Source organism: Pangasianodon hypophthalmus, chromosome 3, assembly GCF_027358585.1.
Source record: "Pangasianodon hypophthalmus isolate fPanHyp1 chromosome 3, fPanHyp1.pri, whole genome shotgun sequence".
Lineage (NCBI taxonomy): Eukaryota > Metazoa > Chordata > Actinopteri > Siluriformes > Pangasiidae > Pangasianodon > Pangasianodon hypophthalmus.
This window is the reverse complement of record NC_069712.1, coordinates 8,954,053-8,977,094: the sequence shown is the minus strand read 5'-3', so window position 1 is coordinate 8,977,094 and position 23,042 is coordinate 8,954,053. Positions and strand designations below refer to the sequence as shown.

Below are 23,042 nucleotides of genomic sequence, written 5' to 3'. Positions count from 1 at the left end.
TCCGCTCTTAGCTGCTAAATTTGTTGTTGCTGTTGTTGTTGTTGGATTTTTTTTGTATGGAATAGACTCAAACTATGTCCATTTGAAGTATTTTAGAGCTAACATTTCAGAGCTTTCTTTCTATTGGGATAATGGTGCGTTTCTGACTGCAGGGTTGCCAGATTGGAGTGATTTTCACTAATCCAGCATCAAACTGTAAATTTGCTATATTAATACTAAACTCTAAAAAATATATAACGTGTGTATGATAAATAAACTCATACATCTTTAGCATCTGGACATTATCCTAATTCTATTCGACTATAATGAAAAATACCCTGATTTAAGAAAAAAAAAATCTGGCAACATTGTGCAGCTCACACAGACAACGTCATACAATGCGTTGCATAAGTATTCACCCCCCTTGAACTTTGTCATATCTCATACTGTTACAGCCTGGAACTGAATTTGACTTAACTTGGATTAAAGGTCTTGAATCTACACACCATAGCCCATTACACTGAAATGGGAGTTTGTAAAATTATTCAAAGTCATAAAAGTTGTGATTGCATAAGTATGCACCCCATTGCTGTGAAATCCCTAACTTAGCTGTAGTGCAACCAGTTTCCATCAGAAGTCACATAATCAGCTGAATGGAGGTCACCTGTGTGCAAGTCTTAAAGTGTCACGTGATCTCAGTATAAATACATGTGTTCCTGGAAAGCCCCATATATAAGCGCACACACACACACACACACATATATATATAAAACAGCTTAATGATGACCAAGGAGCTACCATAGGATAGTATCAGTAATGGTTATGTTACAAACAAACAAACAAAAGTCCTGGAGAGCATCAGAATATGGCACAACCGTGACTCTGCTTAGACAGTGACTGTGTAAGGAGGGCTTTTGTCGAAGAATGAACCCGGGAAGCCATGGGTTACTCTCAGGATGATGTTACCACCACCATGCTTCACTGTAAAGATAGTGTTCTCAGGGTGACGAGCACTGTTGGGTGTCCGCCAAATGTGCCTGTAAAGTCAACCTAAAAAAAACTCTTTTCTTCAATTCTACAGTTTGTCCATGTGTGTATTCGTTATTATGAACCATATGATGCTGTGTGTCATTTGACAAAAAATCCAGTATTGTCAGCATGGTCTACAAGTAAGGGTGGGTAGGACATGGTGCCTCAAGGCCAATCTGACCCAGTTCAGCAACCATAATTATCTGTCCTTATAGATGTTGCTAATTACTATCATACTCTCTTGAGGATTCATTCTTGTATAGATATAAGACTATATTTATCAGACCATCCCCCCACAACCTTACTGTTAAGAGAACTCCTTCTTTTGTTCTTGATCTTTTTTTTCTCTTTTTCCATGATGAGAGCATATATAATAGCTGTCATCCTGGACCACCCCATAGCCCACGCTGACTGGTCTGGCTAAGGATGGCTGGAGAAACCGCGCATGCTATGATTTGCTGTAAGAAATTGTTATTAAGGTATATTACCCCTACATCAAAGCTCTAGTTTTAAGAATAGGTTTACAGCTTTACATTATTACACTCATTTCTAGAGAAACTGCTTACACAGGGACTTGCATAGAAGAAACTCACCATAATCTAAGACTAATAATAAATGGATTAAAAATATACTGTTATTTAGCAAGGAAAAACATAATTGATATGGCAAAACATGTCCTATATATGTGTCCTATATATATATATAAATATATTTAAAAAGATATGTCTACGTACAACCAAAAAATATACTCAAACACATGCACATCCAAACATTACTCATATATACACACATATATGCATGTGTTTGAGTATATTTTTTGGTTGTACGTAGACACATATCTTTTTAAACTACAGGCTACATAGCAATTAAATGCACGACTGACTCTGTTACATGACTATGCAAAAAAGAGCACGATGATTTCAGAGATGTGGCAGATCAGATACTAATGCAAAATATCCTAGATGCCCTCATTGAAATTAACCTTAAAGATCAAAAAAGTTAAGACAAAGCAGTGCTTAATAAAATGCTTTATAAAAATGTAGTGTAAAAATTAGCAAGCACAAACAAAAAAACAAAACAAAACAAAAAAGCCCAGGAACATTCAAACATGAACAATCAGAATAACCATGATAATCATTCCCTCTCCCTGCTGTCTCATTTCTTTAGCTGTCTCATTTTCTTCACTCACGTTTCTTCACAAGGGGTACTCACGCCAGAGACTGAAACAAAACAAATATCAAACATCAGGCTATGTTTGAACCTGGACTTACCAATGTGTTATGACCGTGTGTGTGTGTGTGTGTGTGTGTGTGTGTGTGTGTGTACATGTGGACATGTCATCATACAAAATGAATTGCTGTTAGTTCATAGCACCTGTGTGTGTAGTCAGGGTCTGTAGTCTCCTTCAGCAGTATGTCTTTAATCTCCTGTGGGGGGTTCAGGCCATGCAGAGCTGCCCTATCCCACCGCTGCAAGCGGCTGATCCCTACACACACGTGTACATGAAAGAAGAGAGATGTCTTGGTTTGTATGATGAGGTACAAAATGAAATCCCAAAATTCTTCGCTAGTGGATTAGTATGGCATGGGTTCCTGATACTGCTTATAATTTTCTGATTAGTTTTAGTTCTGTAGTAACTGAATAATTCATGGTAATTACTTAAATATTTAAATATTTAAATATAAATAAATACTTAAGTACATTCTTAAGCAATATCACATGTGCTAAATATCAGCATGGCTGTGATTCGGCTGCAGGTAATCACAGCCATGCTAATATTCAGTAAAACAGCATGAGTGTGAGTGTGATGTTGCTTTTATACAACAGCTGTAAACAAGAAATTAATATTGAGATGCCACAGCTGGATACAGCATTGTGTATGGCCATGCAAACACACAGAATAACTGACAGCCCATAGTAAGTGTAGCAATGTAATGAACTATAGCTAGAATTTGAAATTTATGTAGTGAACACAGACATGTGGAGTGATACAAACACTGAAATGTACCAGGGCTATTATTAAATGACAGCACTCTTGGAATGCTGCTTGTCTGAGGAAATTAGTGAACAGGAACTAACTGTTGTATAATAAACTTTAAGATCAATAACTGAATAATAAAATAGGGACTTAAGGGAAGAATACTGATATGATTAATGTACTATATTAGCTCTGTATTCATACTTGGTCTAATTACTCAAGTCCGTACGCAGGGATGATTCTGGGGAGGGTGTCATTATCGCAGGTTTGTTTTCACACAATCAATGCGTACTGCAGACTGACTGCAATTTTCAGTTTTCAAGTTTGTTTTCACAAGGATGAAGTCGTAAGATAAAGTGCAAACACTAACCCTTCCCCTAACCCTTAATCTAACTTATTACACTTTCGTTGTTCCACATATAAAAAGACATTCCCTCTCTTCTACAGACCACAACACACCTTTGAAAAAAATTCATGAAAAATTCAACCAACTGCGTAATTTAACAGCTGGCCCCAGAACCAACTTTCGCACATGGTATGGTCCAAACCTGAGCTCACCTGAAGCAAACCCCAGACCACCACTTTCGGCTGGACTAGAGATCAATTTCCTGGACTCACTCATGTTTGAAGCCACCTTTTACACTCAACAACATACTAAAATATTGATGTAAAGCCTCTGAGGCCAAAAATAAGCGTGCATGTGAAAATACCCTTAGTTACCTGTACATGGACCGAACCGCCAGTCCAAGTCAAACTTCTTCAGCTCCTGCAGATCAGTCTCTCTCTCACTCAGGTGAGGAAGTTCTGCATCTATTCATGCATATGACATGGTAATAACACAACTATTAACCTCATATTAAAACTAGGCAGTGGTAGCTCAGTGGTTAAGATGTTGGCCTACTGAGTGGAAGGTTGTGAGTTCAAATCCCAGCACTGACACACTGCCATCGCTGGGCCCTTGAGCAAGGCCCTTAACCCTCAACTATTCAGTTGTATAAAATGAGATAAATATAGGTTGGATAAGGGTGTCTGCCAAATGCTGTAAATGTAAATTACGCTTTTTTTTTTGCAATTTTAATGCAAAAGCACAACTATAAACTACGCACACACTTGGTCTCACCTGCAGCTGGGGGTGATGGAGGTTTCTTATCCCTTCTGTCACCTCTCTTCACTTTCTTCACTACCTTGAATGTATCTGTGATGAGGCCACGTTTGGCTGTCATGTCTCTATAGAGAATCATTCAGTGATGGCATTAATCATGGATATTACATTTAAATAATAATAGTGTTTTACAGTGTCATGTTATCTCTGAGTAAATACAGATTCATGCAGGTAATCATTGCACATCCTGCAGTGTAGTGATCTTTTCCTGGGTTTCTGTGTACTGATAAATGACAGGCGTGTAGTGAACAGGACAGCTTGGCCAGCTTTGTTTCTTGATCTAGGCTATTTCTGGTTATATTTCTCGATCGCAAAAGAATTTATATACCATATACTTGCACACACACTAAACGGAAAACGTTCTTTTTGACCTACCTTTAGTTTTATCTCAGACAGCAACTGTAACTGGTTTAATGCTGACAGTGGAGATCGACAGTCTACGAGGGCTTTTAAATCCGTGGCCTGGTCGTTTACAAAACAAGGAAGAGGAGGAGGGCTACGTACACCAAAGACGTCATGACGTTTCATTTACATACGCGCTGGCGCATACGTCTACGCACGCCAATGATTTTTCACTCCAACATTTGGAGTCGACTCTGATTCTGATTCCTAGTGTTGAATCGATTCCGTATCAAAATTCTTAGCCTGTCCATTGCAGAAACCGGGACTTTGCCCATCGATCCCATAAAGTCTAACTATCCAGATCTATTTTAAAAAAAAAGAAGACCTAGCAAACCTAGCAAAATGATCTCATCTGGCTAACAAGGGCTAAACCTCTCAACTAAACAATTCGAGTGAGTGGCTTTATATGAGTGACCAAGTCAGATTTCTGTCCCAAAAGTTACTTTTTAACTTTCTTAAAAACTTTCTTTCTAATAAACTTTATAAACCATTTCACCTGATAAGTCATTTTAACAATTTGTTTCACAAAACCCCTCCAGGTTATCTATTTGGTTTGGAAAACACAGATTAATTAATCTAATGTCTGCAAATATACTAATATAATAATGTAATCTAATGTATAGGCTGCTAATATATATCCAGGGACAAAACAAAACAAACAAACAAACAAACAAAAACTCCTGAGTACAGTTAACTATGTAGAATCGACTCCAAAGCTTCAGACTCGACTCATGAATCGCTCTGCCTGAAACCGATGAACCGACTCTTTTTTTTGGGATCGACTCCCAGCCCCAGGGAACAGGTCTATTGCTGTTTTCTTTCTCGTTCCCGAAGAAACAGTACCGCTGATAACATTATCTAACTATATTATTCAGCCTGTTAATAATTAACGAGCAGAAGTGTATTTGATAAAGTATTTCCGCCGCTTCGGTGTGTCCCTGGGTTATGAAAAGGAGAGCTAACATGGTGTGCTAGTAAGCCCCACTGAAATGGCTAAAGCAGCTAGCCTAGCTGTGTACTAAGCCGTTGTTAGCACTAGCAGCGCTGCGTGTGTTCAGCTAGCTAGCGTGTGGTGTCGCTGGATGATGCTGTGAAGTGTTAGACTATAGCCAGCTGCATGGGCTGTGCTCAGTAGATTAACTAGAGAGGGCGAGATCACTGAGAGAGCTATGCTCAGCTGAACTCTTGCACTTTGGACATGAATTCAACCACCTTCACAGTCTCAGTTACTACACAGAGCAAAACAATGCAGTAAATCACCACTCCTGTCACACAGATATAATATTTCCTATATTTATGTCCTATCTTGTCTAAACATCTGCTCTGTTTCAAAGTTTTGCACAGACAGTTTCCACACATGATTCTGAGTATAAGCTGTTTTACCAATCCAACACCACCATAAACCATCTTTAACCTGCTCATGGACCTCTTATAAGCAGGAATGTTGTTTTTTTTTTTTAAATCATACCCTGATATGAGCACTGATTACTTTCCTCTTACTGATGCAGATTGTGATCATTCCTGGGACGTAAGAGCGAAGTTGCTGCCATGACTGATGTTCTGGAGTTTAGTGACATTTATCAGGAGGTCAAGGGTTCCTGGGTGAGTAGAAGGTCTTCCAAAGGTTTTCAAGGTCCATGTGTAATTAGCTGAACATGTCTTGTGGAGATGGGTGACATAACAGTATTATAATAACAGTATTAGTACAATGTTTTAACGTCATGTTTTCTGAACTCCTTTGGTACTCAAGTAACTGGACATTTCTTTAGATTTTTTTATTTACTTTTTTGATTTTGCACGTCTTTTCATTTCCTTGGTACTTACTGTCTTTTTAAAATGTTGAATAAAAAAATTCCTTATATATAAATATGTTATTATGTCTAGCAACTTATATAACACCTTAGGAAGGGCGTGTGTATGGCAGATGTTCTACAAAAACTAGTTTTAAAAACAGTTATTGTTCATATGATGAGGTTTTGTGTAAGGAGTTGTTTATGTAGCAGTTATGGAAGGAGTCTCCAGTGTCAGTCAGAGGTGAAGCTGTAACTGTAAGTTTTCAGACATGGGGAAAGTCTTCAGGACGGAGGACACTTCGCTTTGTGGTTTCAGGCTGCATTTTTTTTTTTTTGGCAATTTATTAACTTCAAGAGAGAGAAGAGAAGTGAGGCTGGTGAGGGAACGACTGTTTAGCTGTTATAACACAAATGATAACGGGGTAAAATTGTTTTGCAGGCTTTCCACAACATTAAATGTATTAATTGTAAATGGATAGAAAGTATAATGCATCACTATTTAATAAATAAACACTTTGAATTGTTGTAAAGACACTTCAGTACTTGCTGTTCTAGGAAAATAAACAGGGCCGTAATAGTAACTCTGCTTGTGTGGGCCGTATCACACACCCCTGTCGTATTTTCCGATAACAGCATGCCTCCAAGAATTCTATTCCTTAAATATCATCCTTCCTTAGTGTAATGTTACAAAGCAACAGTGCTGTTTGGAGTAACTACAATAGTCTACTTAGGTTATTACTTTTATGTTATTTCTCCACTGTACATTTTTATGTCACATAATTATACCTGCATAAGATTGAGTCATTAGAGTATTATTCAGCATTATGTTGACTTGCAGTGATAATAATGTAACAACATGTTTATGAAGTTATAATTATGTGACAGAGTGCTTGTAAAACGAAGATAACAGGGCAACGAATATTTCTTTATTAAAAATTCTTTGTATGTTTCTCACTTTTCTCACAAAAATCTACGTGGTAAACCTGCACTGGCTTACACTCAGTGACTCTTTGTCTTGCCTTTCCAATTCTGTGTCTTGCTGTAGAATGATGGGCGTCTGCGATTCAGTAAGCAGATGGTGGTGTATAAAAGCAGTAAGACGGGCAAGGTGGACAGTATCCCTGTCCCAGAGCTCAGTCAGGCCCAGTGGAGGAGAGTCTGCCTGGGCCACGGCATCAAACTCTCCACCAGCACCGGACACGTGTACAAATACGATGGCTTCAAAGATACTGTGAGTCTGAAGATTGTGCCACTTTCTGAAAGCAGAAGCAGTCTATAAGCTTAATTTTACATTTCTGTCTCTTTGGTTTCTCCAGGACTTTGAAAAAATCTCTGAGTATTTCAAAGATAATTACAAAGTGGAGCTGACCGAGAAAGACATGTGTGTGAAAGGCTGGAACTGGGGCACTGCTAAATTCAACGGTCAGCAAAACTTCTTATTGTTTGATCAAAAGGTTTGATATTATTTGATGATAGGGACCAGTTTTTTATGTCAAGATATCATTTTAGAAATGCAAAGTGGGAGTGTTATGTCACAACACTGTAGAAGGTGTTGATTAATTTTTCTGTAACACTTTAGGATGTGCTGTTATTGGGAAATAATTGACTTCAGGGTGATAACAGTATACAGTATGTTTAGGCCCATTGCTGTCGTTTGAAGTGAGTGACACTCCTGTGTTTGAGATCCCGCTCTCCAGTGTATCCCAGTGTACCACTGGAAAAAATGAAGTCACCCTAGAGTTTCATCAGAACGATGATACAGAGGTGTCACTCATGGAGGTGCGTTTTTACGTCCCGCCCACTACAGGAGATGAGGGGGCGGACCCTGTAGAGGTGAGACAGAGTGTGTGTGTGTGTGTGTGTGTGTGTGTGTTGGGCAAAATTTAGTTCCCAAATGTCCCCATGGTTTAATTTTATCCACACTATTGCTGAAGCAGGTATTTTGCACATTAAAAATGTGATCTCAATATTTTTCCTACTATGACCAGTAGATGGCACACTTTTCCACGAAAAGGAGACAATGAAACTAAATAGTCCTGAAATAGAACTGTGTGCTAAAGAAAAATCTTCTGTTGCAGCTTGCGTCAGGGTTATTATTATATATATATATATATATATATATATATATATATATATATATATATATATATATAAATTATAATAATAATATATATATATTATATAATTATTAATATAATATAATAATAAAAATTATTGATAAATCCTAGTGAATAAACATTAGGTCTAAAATAATATCATTAATGCGCAATCATTTTGAAGACAAATTTGCACTTTGTAGTCTCACAGTCACTGAATGCAAAATAGTGCATTTTTTAATATTATGTATAAAAAATGTGAAATGTTGCTATTTAACTTAATTCTGTTTTATGAGGAAGCGGTGTTGACTGAAAGTGCATTAATTAATGGACTCTTTCTGGCTTGTCTGCTGTCTAATCACCTCTGATTGTAAATGTATCTGCATGATATTTCTCTGAGCACAAGATTATATTCTAGCCATAATGCTTAAATATCCAGAGGTTTGAATATGGAATATGACACCACCAGAATTCACACAATGCAGTGGATAAAGTCTTAAAGCTTTTATAGATAGATTAGAAAAAATCATATATGTTTTATTTAAGTGGACTTCCATCCTATAGATCACTAACTACAGTGCAGGTATTATATTCTAAAACTGACATTCACATAGAAAAACAGCATAAACATATTCTAAAGGTAAAAAAAATAACCAAAAATAAAATCCCAACTAAAGCTGAACCTCATTTTTGCTTAAAAATGTATAATTTTGGCTAGTATCATTTTGAGCATTTTATCTTTGGACTTTAACAGTTAACAATTTCAACTATAATACACTATAATATCAGCATAATAAATGCTTTACTGTGCTGTTGTTTCAGGCATTTGCCCAGAATGTTCTTTCTAAGGCAGATGTGATTCAGGCTACAGGAGACGCTGTGTGTATTTTCAGAGAGCTGCAGTGTCTCACACCCAGGGGAAGGTACACACACATACATACACACTTACAAACACGAATAGCATGCTGCATTTTGGTCAAACTGATTTTTCTGTCAAATGTTCTACCTTAATGACGTCAGAAATTGAAAAAAAGTGTTAAGATTAAGATAAAGTACTAATTGCTTTGGTGAGATTAGATGTCTTGTTTCTCTCTCTGGGCAGGTATGATATTCGTATCTATCCCACCTTCCTGCATCTGCATGGTAAGACGTTCGACTACAAGATCCCCTACACCACAGTGCTGCGCCTCTTCCTGCTCCCCCACAAAGACCAGAGACAGATGTTCTTCGTGGTGAGTGAAGGGTCTCAGAGTCTTTTCTGCTCTCGTTTATGACATGCTCTCTTGTTCCAGAGGACACTGCTTTGATAAAGAAGGAAAACGCTTTTACTTGGTACACAATGATGATAAAGACGTAAAGAAGTAGGAAAACTCGTTCAAGGTTTGTATTATCTCTGGTTCAGAGATGGGGCATTCGAAGTCCTATTTTTAAGAAAACTACCTTTTTTCCATGTGTTTTTTTACCCATGATAGGAGCCACACAAAGGACCACACTAACTGAAAGACAGATAAGCAACACCAAGAGTTTCAAGTCTGTAAGCATGCAGTGTGTCAAAAATTCAACCTTATTTTAGTCTGTTTTTCCTTTAAAGAGAGTGAGTGCTTAGCCCTGCTAGCCCATTTATTCCAGCCAGCCCTGGACCCATATCTGAAGAAGAATGTAGGCAGTATTTGAAGTAATAAAAATGTAGAGGTTAGAGATGGCACCGATCCAATACCCAGTGTCGATATCAGGCCAATACCAGCAAAAACGGTGAATTGGATATCGGAGAAAACATATCAGATATCAGATCCTGCAGCAAATGGCAAAAGATTGGAATTTGATTTGGAAAAGAAATTTATTTTTAGAACTGGAAATGTTTACATATAAAGAGACTTGACAGTTTTTTCTTTTGTTAGGATTGATTTAATTATATTTATACATTATTTTATTTTCAGTTGAAGTAATTTCTGTGTGAAAGAAAACATTTTAAAACTTAGTAGTTTTTAAAGAAAACAATATCACATGGGTATCTGTATTGGCTGATACTCAAGGTTTCAGTATCGCTGTCAGTATGACGAAACAAAAGAGTGATATTGTGCCATCTCTTGAAGAGGTTGCAGCTTAGTACTCAAAATCTCCAGAGAAACACCATATTTTTTTATCAGCTGTGTTGCAGCCATTTCACAATGTTTTGTCGTCTTTTCTATTTCTGAAGTAATCGGTGCAAATAAATTAATAATTTAGAAGATACACCGTAAACCATGTGTAACAAACTTCAAGGGTGGGCAAGGAGGAGGCGGGAACCGAGTGAACTCAAACGTAAAGTTTAATCTCAAACAGAATGTAAACACCAAAACGTAAAACACAAACACAAAACACGCGTGCATCTCTCTCTCCCCCTGGGCGTCTCCAGCCGCTCCTTTATCACTCTCTCCCATTCATTATCCAACTCAGTGCCAGGCGTGCGTCCTCACAGCCTGGCGCCTCCCTTCTCCTCATCTCACCATGCATTATACAGTATGTTATTTATTATATGTCACTAGTGTCAAGTCTGGTGTCATGTCAGGTGGGTTTTTATTGTCATTCCTCTATATAGCTTGTGTACATTGGAACGAAACGGTGTTTCTCCAGGACCACGGTGCAACACAGAACAGTATGCAAGACTACATAAAGTACAATACACAACAGTGTGAGACGAGTGCAGGACAATAAATACACATAACAGAACAATGGATACACCGGACAATACACAGAACATTAACTGTAAACTATTTTGTAGTGTAGCAGCAACTGGCAGCAAAAACGAGTTCCATAATAATAAGTGACTGTTGCAGCTTTGTAAAGTGTAGGTGTACAATGTTTTTGAGTCATACTGGGTTACGTGTTTGACTAGCCCAGGTGAGTGTTGGGAGGCAGCAGGGTGTTGAGTAATCTGATTACCTCAGGGAAGAAACTGTTGCGGAATCTACTGCTAAAATGTCAGTAGGAGAGTGTGGGTTACGTAAAATTCTTTGACCACGTTTCACTACATGCTTCAGCAAACAATAATGCTGTTTGCCACCTCACCATTGGAATTCATCTTTAACACAACTTCAAGCAATAAGCAAGGTTTATAGCAAATTCTGTGGAAGTGCATACAAAAACCCCACAAGTTCACCTGCCATGGCCTTTACTTGGAAGTAGTAGAGTAATGGAGGAAGGCCGATACAAGCTGTGTAAGCAGTGCTTCTGAGGCTTTAGGAGCTCAGAAATCTTTGGCTTTTATATTTTTTCTTTTCATTGTTTTTCTTATCTCTGCTTTAACAGATCAGTCTGGATCCCCCCATTAAACAGGGACAAACCCGCTACCACTTTCTCATCCTGCTATTTTCCAAGGACGAAGACATCAACCTCACCCTCAACATGAGCGAGTGAGTGAGCGAGAGTTGGAGAGTTGGAGGAAAGAGTAAGATGAAAAACTTTAAAACCTGAAAGTGCTTCGTAAGAGACATGTTAAGTTAGAACATGATTGACAGGGGACCAAGACATGGACAAAGAAGATGCATTAAATAGAGTCGTTCAATAAAGACTTAATTAATGTTGTAAGCGGTCGTAAATGCTCTTGCGGTGACTTTTCCCTCCATTACAGGGAAGAGGTAGAGAGGCGATTTGAGGGAAAGCTGACTAAGAACATGTCTGGCTCTTTATATGAGATGGTCAGCAGGGTTATGAAGGCTCTAGTCAACAGGAAGATCACAGTACCTGGAAACTTCCAAGGGTAACACAGACACATGTACACAGGCAAACACAACTTTCTCACATTCTTACAATTCACTTAGAGTTATTACATTAACGAGTTACATATTCATATAGCCATATTCATTTTTGCACATCACTCTTTTCTTTCTGTCTCTTTGCAGTCACTCTGGTGCTCAGTGTATCACTTGCTCCTATAAGGCCAGCTCAGGGCTGCTGTATCCTCTAGAGAGAGGCTTCATCTATGTTCACAAGCCCCCGGTACACCTGCGCTTTGAGGAGATCGCTTGTGTGAACTTTGCCAGAGGCACCACAACTACACGCTCCTTTGACTTTGAAATTGAGACCAAACAGGGCAACCAGTACACCTTCAGCAGTATTGAGAGGTAGAAAGCTATTTCCCATAATCACCATTATCTCTTCAAATGTGTGTTTTAAAAGATGTATGTTTATGGGTAATAGAAACCAAGCCAGACTCCATGATTAGATGCTTTAGTATTATGGAAGTTGTCCTTTGTCACTGATCAGTTTCGCAGCCTGTCATAAAGAAATACCCGTGTGATTTTTAACCTAATCGCTGTCTACCACATCTATAGTGTAAGCGCATGCATTTTAATATGATTCCCTAGACAGAGGAAAAAAAGGATTAACTTTTTGCTTAAAAAATGTGTTTCGTGAGTGGTGCAACAGAAAAGTGTTTGCCCTGTCATTGGAAGATTACAAGTTTGAAGGCCCAGTGTTGCCACAGCAATCCGTGGCCAGGGGCAAAATGAGCAAAAATGGCTGTGTTCTCTGTGTAGGAGGGATGGATTCCACACTTATCACTCACCCACATACTTATGATGGAAGCCTGAGGGCAGTTGAAAATATGCTACTATATAATGCAATATATAATGCAGTTGAAAACTGAGCAGTTTGACATTTTAGAATGAGGTAGACATGAGAGGTCTTACCACATCCATCCCAATTCCCAGCACTGGAGAAATAAAAAATAAAGAAATAATTTCAGTTACTTAAAACCACAGTTTTTTTTCTGAAAAAGTAGTCCCATCTCTGACAAATTTTGTACGTTTAGAGCTCACTTACAAATACTTTTGATCGAGGCAAGGAGTATCCATAGCAATAACTGGTGATTGGTTAAAATCTTGATTATTGAAATAATTCATTTAAGCCTAATCCAGTCTTTGTTATGTCATTATCACCATTGTGAGTTAGGTAGGTATAAGGTCTTGTAGCATAATTTTGAATATATATATATATATATATATATCACACCAAACTACCAATATTACAACTGATCATAAATGAGCAATTATCACCAGGCATGCTTCAATACTGCAAGACCTTCATAAAAATTGAAAATTAAACACACACTACAAGACCCTTGAGCAGACTCTGTGAGATTATGCAAGGTAATTATTCACTCACTACTTTTACTGTCATTTATGGACAATTACAGTCAATACAGAGTCACAGACTGTGACAGCAGCCGCTGTTTTAATGTGCTGGCCGCTCAATCCACTGCTCTCCTCTTCTTTATTCCTTCCTTTAGAGAAGAGTATGGAAAGTTGTTTGATTTTGTCAATGCTAAGAAACTGAGCATCAAGAACAGAGGCTTCAAAGAGGTAAGTAATTTAGAGTCCAGTGTATCATTCACATGCATCATATATCATCAGTCATGTCTTCAGAATGTGAACCCCACATATGTTTGTTGTCCTCAGTAGATGAACTCATTCTCCTCTATGTCTTTGTGTTGTGTGTGTATGTTTGTGTTCCTGTAGAAAAAGGTTGGTACGAGCCTTGTGGTCTGAGTGCTCTTTTAACTGAATGTTTGCTATATGTTCATTTATGAGAGTAAATAACAGCAAGATGTGTCTTCTGATACAGGGTGCCTGCAGGTCCAGTCCTCATTAGTCTGAAATTATATTTTCTAAATGAAAGGCTTAATACATGTTACATTTTCATGGTTTCATTTCAGGTTAACATGGTCTTCAATTTTAGGCAGCAATTGTGTTTTGGAAACATTTGATCATACGCTGGATTAAGGTCACTAGTGTGGGACATGGGTCACTAGGGTGTGCACTAAAATGTGGCTAATGTCAGCTACTTGCAGTTCAAGTAGCATATACAAAGACAGGTTATTACAGAGAAATTGAGTGAGCTGTTACTATAGAACGATCATTTATTAGCATGAGCAATTTACTGTAAACCTGTGATTTGAATTACCTTGAATTAATCACCACCTTCTGATCAATCAGAATCAAGGATTCAGCAAACTTCAGCGATTTACCTGTAAGATATTCTGTATATCTACTGCAAATCTGATCTTTAACTGCATTTGAAGTGGGCTCCCAAGTGGCATAAAAGCGTTTGCACTATCATCTGGAGATTTCGAGTTCAAATCCCCACAATGCCACAGCATTCCAGTAAAACTGCCCATGCTCTCTGGGTGGGACGATACTCTCTCCCCTATCAATCACATCAACAGTAGCCAATCATAGGCTTTTTTGAGCTCATATATGTAGAAGGGGGCGGATAGCGCTCTGTTCTGTGTGTGTTATGCAGTTCGAAATGGTGTGGTTGTCTGGCTTAACGTGTCTCGGAGGAAGCACGATAACCTTCAACCTCCCAGGCCAAAACTAAATTAGGGAGAAAATCGGGGGGGGGACTACATTTGGTGTTGCAAAAGTATATACCGAACATGTACATTTTATATATATATATATATATATATATATACATATATATATATATATATATATATATTTATATAATGTGTGTGTGTATATATATATATATATATATATATATATATATTACCGTATATTCATATATATACATTATACGTATATATATATATATATATATATATATATATATATATATATATATATATATATGTGTGTGTGTTAATATATACAACTTTAGTTCATGGATACCTGCAGATGCCCTTTGATGTTATGTAAAGCACTCTGGTGCAGTTTGCTTGGTCTTGTTTGGAACATCTTTGGGATGCAATGGTTGTGCTCAATACATACAAAGTTTCCAGACTTATACTACAGAAATTAGTGGCTATTTATACTGTATATCAAGGAATCTGTACTAGCAGATTTGTTTCAGTTTAATGTGTATTATGACCACAACCATTGCTTGTGGGTTTGGAAAAGATTGTGGGACCACTGTGTGTGTTAAATAATAAGAATGGCTGCAGTAAAATGTCTGTGTTATAACTGATCTGGGAAAGGGTTTTAATGTGAAAATAACTAACCCCGAGATTGAATGCATTTCGTAGCGTTTGTGTAGCTATGATGCAATTAATTTCATTCCCATGATGGCAGGGTATGAAGGTCAGAGACGAGATGTACAGTGACTCAGATGACGATCAGCATGACGCTTACCTGGAGCGCATGAAGCAGGAGGGGAAGATCCGCGAGGAGGCCAACGACAGTGATGACTCAGAGGCTGGCAGCGGTGAGTGGCGACTAACCCAGGCAATCAGAGAAGCCATATATATGAGTGTAAAGGTCTAAATGCTGACTCGCTCTCTCATCACAGATGAATCATTTAACCCTGGAGATGAAGATGATGATGTTGCAGAAGAGTATGTGGTTTTGAATAAAATCTCTATTCCCCTACTTGAACATTTCTATCATAGTGGTTATAGTATTATGCAGGTAAACTGGAAAATATAAGTTGTGCTTTTCCATATTGTGTGTGAATCTGTGTGTTTCAGGTATGACAGTAAAGCCTCAGCCAGTGAAAGTAGTGCTGAAGATGCAGACAGTGAAGAAGACAGAAAGAAGAAACCAGTCAAGAAGGCCAAAACTGTCAAGGAGGGAAAGCACAAAAAAGAGGTAAAAGCAGAGGGGGGTGTAGACATTTAATTTAATTTTATATATTTAAAGTCACTCAAAACATTAAAAAGCATTTTGGGGGAATTAACCTCATCAGTGTGTACAGACTTACAGTCCCCACACCTTTCCTATGTGTTTCAATGTAATTGAACACATGACAAATGTTACTGTGTCATAAAATACAGTACTGTGCAAAAGTCCTAGGTACACAACATTTTTTTTTTTAACATACGTTTTGACATATATGCCCATTTTATGCCTACTGATTTTTATACATACAAACATAATATTTTATTTTTTAATTCAGTTATAGTTACAGAGAATTTTTGTATTTTGTTAAGTCATGGGCGATATTAAGTACTAGACCATATTTCTGATAAGAAAAAGCATCAAGGCCCTCTGGGATTTTACCTGCAGAGACAAAAGGACTGTAGCAAGAAGTCTGGAATAACCTCCATCCAGTTTCATTAAAAAAACTGCACAACTGTTTTCCTAAGAGAAATTATGCAATTTTAAGTGCCAAAGCAAATTATAATTTGATTAAAATTATAACAATACTTTTATTATTTACTATTGCTCAATATAGTAATTAATGTGGCACCCAAAAATTTTTAAATGCATTATTTTTGAAAGCATCTTCAAATATCTTTAGAAGTACTAAGAGTTTGTGCATATATATATATGTATATATATGCAAGGTATATGTATATGTATAGTGTGGATCCTTTGTGTTTGTTGACTTTTTGCCCTTTTTGTGTTTAAATCATATTTTGGGTGACTTTGCACCTCAGAAAAAAACATTGAGACAAGCACTCCTTTTCTGTGGTGCTAAAGTACAAAAAAACACAGATTAAAAACAGACAATTTTATATTCAGTTGATATCTAATAGTCTGATTTTGAAATGTAGTTTTAAAGTACTAGTCGCTAAAGAAAAGCACATGCTGATGGATATGGACTGTATAACTACAGTCTTACCAGCAAAGAGTTAGTGTTTAATTTGTGTTTAATCTTCTATATGTTTCATGGGCATGTACAGAAGAAGATGAAGGACAGCAGCGCCCCCAAGAGGCCAATGAGTGCCTATATGCTGTGGCTGAACGCCAGCAGAGATCGCATTAAAGCAGAAAACCCTGGAATCTCAGTCACTGAGATTTTAAAGAAGGCCGGTGAGATGTGGAAGCAACTGAGCAAAGACAAGAAAGAGGTAATCGATGGCTTTTTTTCCACTCTCCATCTGCTACTCCTGTTTTCATGTTGTATACCCAAAATGTTCGATCTATCCTTCACTTTTTGAAACCATAGACAGGGTTCACACATGGTGCTTAAAGTGCTTAAAGTACTTGATTTTAGCCACTTGAAATTTACTGGAATACCTGGAATATCCATGTCTTTTGTGTGAAAGTGCTTAAAAGTACTTGATGTACTTGTCGTCGTGTTTATATTTTCACAGCACATCAATAACAGTGTGCAGAATTTTTTCTATTTTTCTTTTTGTATGGGCCTTCTGGGACTCTAAGATGAAATCACTCCACGCTTAAATATTCACACATATTCCCTTATTTTTATTTGAGGTGTTTTGGTGTTTTGCCTTGGTTTCTGTTGGTTAAACAGCTTGGGTTATCATGTAAATATGCCTGGGAAATGTAAATTCAGCCCACTGATATATACAGGAATATGGAAATTGATATATACAGGAACTGGCTTTTACCAATAAGAACAGTGTCCACTATGCTCTGTGCAAAACTCTGTAAAAAAAAAAAAAAAAAAAAGACCTGGCTAGCATGAGCAAGTCAGCTGTGAAGAACGACACGACAGACCACTCAGGATCGTCGTACTACATTTGGGATTTTCTTGGATCTCCTCAACCAATTCAAGTGGAACAGGTAAGAGTCGATATGATATATATACTTTATTTTACCCAGTATGTCTTTTAGGACAAAAGTAAAGATAAATAAAAAAAGTTACAGTAAATAGAATGGTCAATGCTGATTAGCTAGTTAATGCTAATGTTAGCTAGTTTTATATGCTAACATGGCTTTGTCTGTATTCTAAAAGAGACTGTTTGCAGAGATGCTGTTTGCACTGTCACACTAATGTTGGTAGCAGCTAGCTAATCTAAATTTGATTCAATTAAATATTAAATAACTACACTGGTGCATCAACCTCCTTATTCACAGTAACATTCGGTTACTTGCTTTCGATATCAGCTTCCAGTTGTGCGGTTCTGTTGTCTATGCCTTCAATGTGCACGAAACTTGTGTCTATAAAAGTGGTTGCACATCAGCCGTGCTGTGCCATGTCATGAAAAAAAAAATTATAAAGCTGATTTCAAAGAAAATACATAAAAATGCACACATTGAGTAGGCTCTCGATGTGAAGGTGGACTTGACTGATGCTACTGCATGTTACCTCTAACTATATCTACCATGCCATTTTGTTTTTAATATGATGAAGTTGTAGAAAGATGAGTGGCGCTGAAAGAAATCGAACATTGCTGGAAGTCGTAACATGTTGCCATGCAGCATTCGGCGACAGTGTGCATATCTTCATTATAAACAATGTTTACTAATTTTTAGATGGTGTCATAATGCGACACTGCACTGTGCGGCCACCTTTTAGAGTTTACAATGTGATCTTATCAGAGGGCAGTACTTTTGTGTCCTCTCTTTACAGAGATCTGAAGCAGATGCCTCTTCAGGAGAACTGGGCTCATGGGTATGAAGCAGTGACTCTTTTCCGTGAACGCTGAAAAATCCCACTACTATGCTGAAAGTGCAGAAGAAAACTCGAAGTTATTTCAGCTTATGTTTCCTGACAGTACAATAGCGATATCCTTTGAAATACTTGTTACATGTGAAGAACTACTTTGAAAAGTTGCTGTTTTTGTAATAAACAGTCACTGATGAGAAATGCTTGTGTTTTGTGTAGTCCTTAAAATGTTCTGATGCTGGAAAAAGTAATTCAAAGTCTTCGATTTTTATTCTCTGTTGTCTGTAGGAACCCAACATGGAAATACAGTTGTTTTTATTTGTTTGAACTCTGTTTGCTTAATTTTTATAAGTTTCGCTGTTTTCCCTGTTTGACAGGAGTGGGAAGGGAAAGCTGAGGAAGCAAAGAAAGAATACGAGCGAGCGATGAAAGAGTACAGAGAAAGCAGTGGAGGCACCTCGAAAAAGTACTTCACACAGTCTGTTCACAAAAACTCTGTTTACAGTTTTCAGTCACAGTTGGCTTCATAAAATGATTACTATTGTATATCCAATCACATTATAGTCATAGCTTAGCTCCAGTCAGAGTTTGGATTAGTAGTTAATCCAAGGCATGACAAAATGTCAGCTTTGATCCAGATGTAGTCATAAACAGTGTGTTAGGGATGTTCTATATTATCACAGTTTTTTTTTTTCACTACTGATATCATGGAAGCCTGCAATAATGCAAATGAACAGTCTAACAAGCCATTATTGTTCTCTTTTGTTCTTTGAGCAATCTAATTATCTCAGAGGTTGCAGATACGTATTCTGTGGGTATTTTTGTCCACTCAATCTTTCACAATACCATGAATCATAGATGACAAAACAAACGTAGTTTCTCGGATTCATATGAATATAGTACATTACACAGCATACATATATCGACTAAAAGCAAAACATATCTCTGATTGTGCTAATATGGCTTTAATGGACAAGGCACTGTGGTAGCATATAATAGCTATAATGACTCGTAATGGGGAAATAACCATGACTAATTTCTCATTTACTGTATGTTCTTTTCTTGTTATCTTCATGAAGGGCAAGAAAGAAAGGAGGAAAGAGTGAGGAGAGGAAGAAAAAGAAGTTAGGTGGAGGAAGGGAGAGAGAGAGGAACAGGGTAGCTGGGAATGACAGCTTTAAGAGCCCAGAGTTCATCTCCAGCGAGGAGAGTTCGTCCGAGTCCAACCGGGGAAAGGGCCGCAAGCGCAAGGTGGGAACATGTAGACACAGACGCACACATATGCAAACAAAAACATATATAAATGTTATGTTTGGCTATCAGTATGAGAATTTACAGCATGGGTCATCAACCTGGTGGTTGATGCTGAATGATGCTACAGCCATGCTCCAAAATCTAGTGGAAAGCCTTCCCAGGAAAATGGAGCAAAGGGGGCTACATCTAGAATGGAAAGTTCAAAAAGCACATATGGTTGTGACGGTCAAGTGTTACAAACTTTTGGCCATATATTGTATGTGTCTCATCCGTTCAGAGTCCATGTGGCCAGTTAGAAGTGGTTATGTGAGGTGCCAGTGGGAAACAAAACATAACCACTGTGACGTGTGTTATTTATAGCCATGAACTAATCATTAATGGTTAAGCATTAAAAGTTGATTGTTATCACCAGTTGCTTATCGAGATCTTTGTTAGTAACAAATTTTATGTAACTGGACAAATTTTAGATGAACTGTATTTTAGATCGTGACTCTTAATACCAATCGTAACAAAATGAAAAGAAATATCTTTTTCAGAAGGGTAATTTTAGGTGTAGGTGTTTTTTTTAACCTTAAATTTAACCATAATAAAGAAACAAAAATAATTGGCTCTCTTATGTTGAAAAAAGTAGTTGTTGAAAATTGCTACAAGTGTAATTGCATTAATTATATAATTTATCATATGTGGTAAAATTGAATTCATTTTATCCTACTATGAGTCAGCCAGTGGCTGAAAGACTGTGATAGCAAATTAATAATATCTCTGATGCCAAATAAGAGTACCATTACCTACTGGGGAAAAAGAGCTTTTTATTCTGACTAATTATCTACTTTTTCTCTGTGTTTTGACACACCCACTAGGGCTCGGATGATGAAGAGAAGCAAGCAACCAGCACTCCCAGCTCAGAAGAGTCCGGCTCAGACTGAGACACTAGTGGCAAAACAGAGCAGGAAGGAAAGAGACAGGATAATGGAGTCATTCTGTCCCTGTCTCTTAAGAACCCCATATGTTTTCTTTTTCATATTCTCTCTCCATGTTATCCTCTCTTTCCTTGTCTCTCCATTTTATTCATTTCAGTATATATTCTACTGTATATAACACAAGCTAACGAGTATTACTGGCTAACCTGCTTAACTTTGATGTTAGAATTTTTAGCAAGTAGCATATGTTGTGTAAATACAGTGGAGTTCAAAAGTCTGAGACCACATTGAAAATCTGGGATTTTTTTTAAATTTATAACTGGAAATAAACAGAAACGCTTAGAATTTGGAAAATTCTAAAACAAAAAAAGGAAATGTGCATCATCTTGACTATTAAATATTCAAGATGATGCACAATTTCTAGGTCAATATTTAAATGTAAGCAGATGTGTGATATTGACAAAGTTAACTCCTTTGTACAGAAGGTCAGATTTTCCATGAGTCTTATTCCTTCCACTGAAGCAGGTGTTCAGATCACACTCTGATGGATCTGGTCTTATATGGATTGTGTAATCTGCCTCAGCTCGAAGGCACACTGTCATTAAAGCAAAAAGGGGACATACCAAATATTAAGAAACTCTGAACTTCATGAAAATGTTTCTCAGATTCTACTTTTCATTCAACTTGTTGCTGATAAAATCATTTGTAATAAAAACCGTTGTGTTTAACTGAAAAATAAGTGGTCTCAGACTTTTGGACCCCACTGTATGTCTTAGAATTTAAATAGGTCTGATAGTTTTAAACAGGGATGTCAAACTCAAGTCCTGAAGGGCTGCACTGTGTCCTCTCTTCTAACACAAACTCAGATCATGAAGGCTTTGGAAGTGAACTGATAATTTGAATAAGTTGATAAATAAAGTACCTTGCTATACTTTGAGGTGCTGTGGCCATTTAAGACTGGAGTCTGATATTCCTCATGTCTAGTGTTACTTATACTGCTTTTAAAAAGCTAAAAGGATTATTAGACATGTTCTGCTATTCCTTGTTATACCGCAGTATTGCTGAATTCTCCATTCTGATTGGTCAGAAGATGTTTTTATTAATTTTCTGTTACAGCAGCTCTTTTTTAACCATGTTTTTTATTAATGCGCTCATTCTTATACATTATCATATTTATAGTAACAACTTACAGGGATTTGTATGGTGGATACTCTGCATTAACAGATTTTTTTTAAAGTGGATATGGTGAAGTTTCTGTGAGGTTTGTAAGATGAAGTTTATTTAGCAGTTTGAAGGAATCCCTAGTGCCAGCACTTTGCAACAATCAGAGGAAAAGCTGTTTCTTTACATTGTCTGACATGGGATGGAGAGCCTTGTGTTTTATATGACGTTGCATTTTTGTCTGATTAACTTAAAGTGAGAGAAGAACAGAGTCTGATGAGGGAACAACTGTTTATAACGTAAATGATAACATGAACTAACTTGTTTCACAGACAGGTTGTTTAAACCGACAAAAAATATGACGTGCCCTCGTTTAAATAAAAATTGTTAGCATTGATCAAATTGCTGTGGTTAAAGAGGAATAAAAATAATGTAAGTAACTTGTTTCACAGATGTTTCACAGCATTAATCCTAACTGTAAACAGACAGAAATTATGACGTGCCATTGTTTAATAAATGTTTTTTTTTTTTTTTTTTTTTTTTTTTTTAGCATTGGCGAATTGCTGTGGTATAAGAGGAATAAAACACTTTGGGATGTACTGTTATTGGAAAATACTCAGCTTCAGGGTAGTAACATCACACCACCCTGTCTTTGATTATTTTCCTGTAACAGCACACCCTGTTGTGTTTTATTCATTACAGAATAATTTTTTTTTAAATTATGACAACCCCAATGCACTTTTACATCATTGCTGATGATTGTGTTTTAAATATATACTGTAAGTATTTAAGTGTTTACATTATTCTCGTGTTCATTATTGCCCTTGTCGTTTTAAACAGGTATTTATTGATACTTCGTGTGATCTGACAGGTTTTTGTGTGTGTTTAGTATGAGCCAAAATGTTACAATGTGTTCAGTCCAGTTTTTGAACAACAGACTGTAAGTATAAAACATAATTCTCATTAAAACCCTATTTTATATAAGGA

At 37.1% G+C, this 23,042-nt stretch overlaps 2 protein-coding genes across 5 annotated transcripts; one reads left to right on the top strand and one right to left on the bottom strand.

Moving 5' to 3' along the window:
* Window positions 1-177: 177 nt before the first annotated feature.
* On the top strand, window positions 178-23,042 carry ssrp1b (structure specific recognition protein 1b). Of its 4 annotated transcripts, none has more exons than XM_053232504.1 (18): window positions 178-1,468; window positions 6,059-6,152; window positions 7,389-7,574; window positions 7,660-7,765; window positions 7,983-8,176; window positions 9,262-9,362; window positions 9,542-9,671; window positions 11,728-11,831; window positions 12,050-12,178; window positions 12,321-12,542; window positions 13,709-13,781; window positions 15,495-15,627; window positions 15,712-15,757; window positions 15,890-16,010; window positions 17,048-17,215; window positions 19,098-19,186; window positions 19,800-19,971; window positions 20,835-23,042. In XM_053232504.1, exons 2-18 carry the CDS (start codon window positions 6,099-6,101, stop codon window positions 20,898-20,900), a joined length of 2,094 nt encoding a protein of 697 aa, XP_053088479.1. In that variant the 5' UTR covers window positions 178-1,468; window positions 6,059-6,098; the 3' UTR covers window positions 20,901-23,042. The 4 variants fall into 4 exon arrangements, with proteins under 4 accessions (XP_053088479.1, XP_053088476.1, XP_053088477.1 ...); XM_053232501.1 differs by having other exon boundaries at window positions 178-1,487; XM_053232502.1 differs by lacking the exon at window positions 178-1,468 and adding an exon at window positions 5,265-5,352.
* Window positions 2,022-4,681, bottom strand: pold4 (DNA polymerase delta 4, accessory subunit). The gene is made up of 5 exons (XM_026935289.3): window positions 4,524-4,681; window positions 4,107-4,213; window positions 3,707-3,796; window positions 2,383-2,494; window positions 2,022-2,228 (listed from the first exon to the last, which is right to left on the bottom strand). Exons 2-5 carry the CDS (start codon window positions 4,207-4,209, stop codon window positions 2,204-2,206), a joined length of 330 nt encoding a protein of 109 aa, XP_026791090.2. The 5' UTR covers window positions 4,210-4,213; window positions 4,524-4,681; the 3' UTR covers window positions 2,022-2,203.

Excerpts from the sequence above, each read along its gene's own strand:
- pold4 (XM_026935289.3), bottom strand. The coding sequence starts at position 4,209 with ATGACAGCCAAACGTGGCCTCATCACAGATACATTCAAGGTAGTGAAG. Across the intron at positions 2,495-3,706 it reads GCGGTTCGGTCCATGTACAG|GGATCAGCCGCTTGCAGCGG; the intron begins GTAACTAAGGGT and ends ACGTGTGTGTAG. Across the intron at positions 2,229-2,382 it reads GACCCTGACTACACACACAG|TCTCTGGCGTGAGTACCCCT; the intron begins GTGCTATGAACT and ends GTTTTGTTTCAG.
- ssrp1b (XM_053232504.1), top strand. The coding sequence starts at position 6,099 with ATGACTGATGTTCTGGAGTTTAGTGACATTTATCAGGAGGTCAAGGGT. Across the intron at positions 6,153-7,388 it reads AGGAGGTCAAGGGTTCCTGG|AATGATGGGCGTCTGCGATT; the intron begins GTGAGTAGAAGG and ends GTCTTGCTGTAG. Across the intron at positions 16,011-17,047 it reads AGGGAAAGCACAAAAAAGAG|AAGAAGATGAAGGACAGCAG; the intron begins GTAAAAGCAGAG and ends GGGCATGTACAG.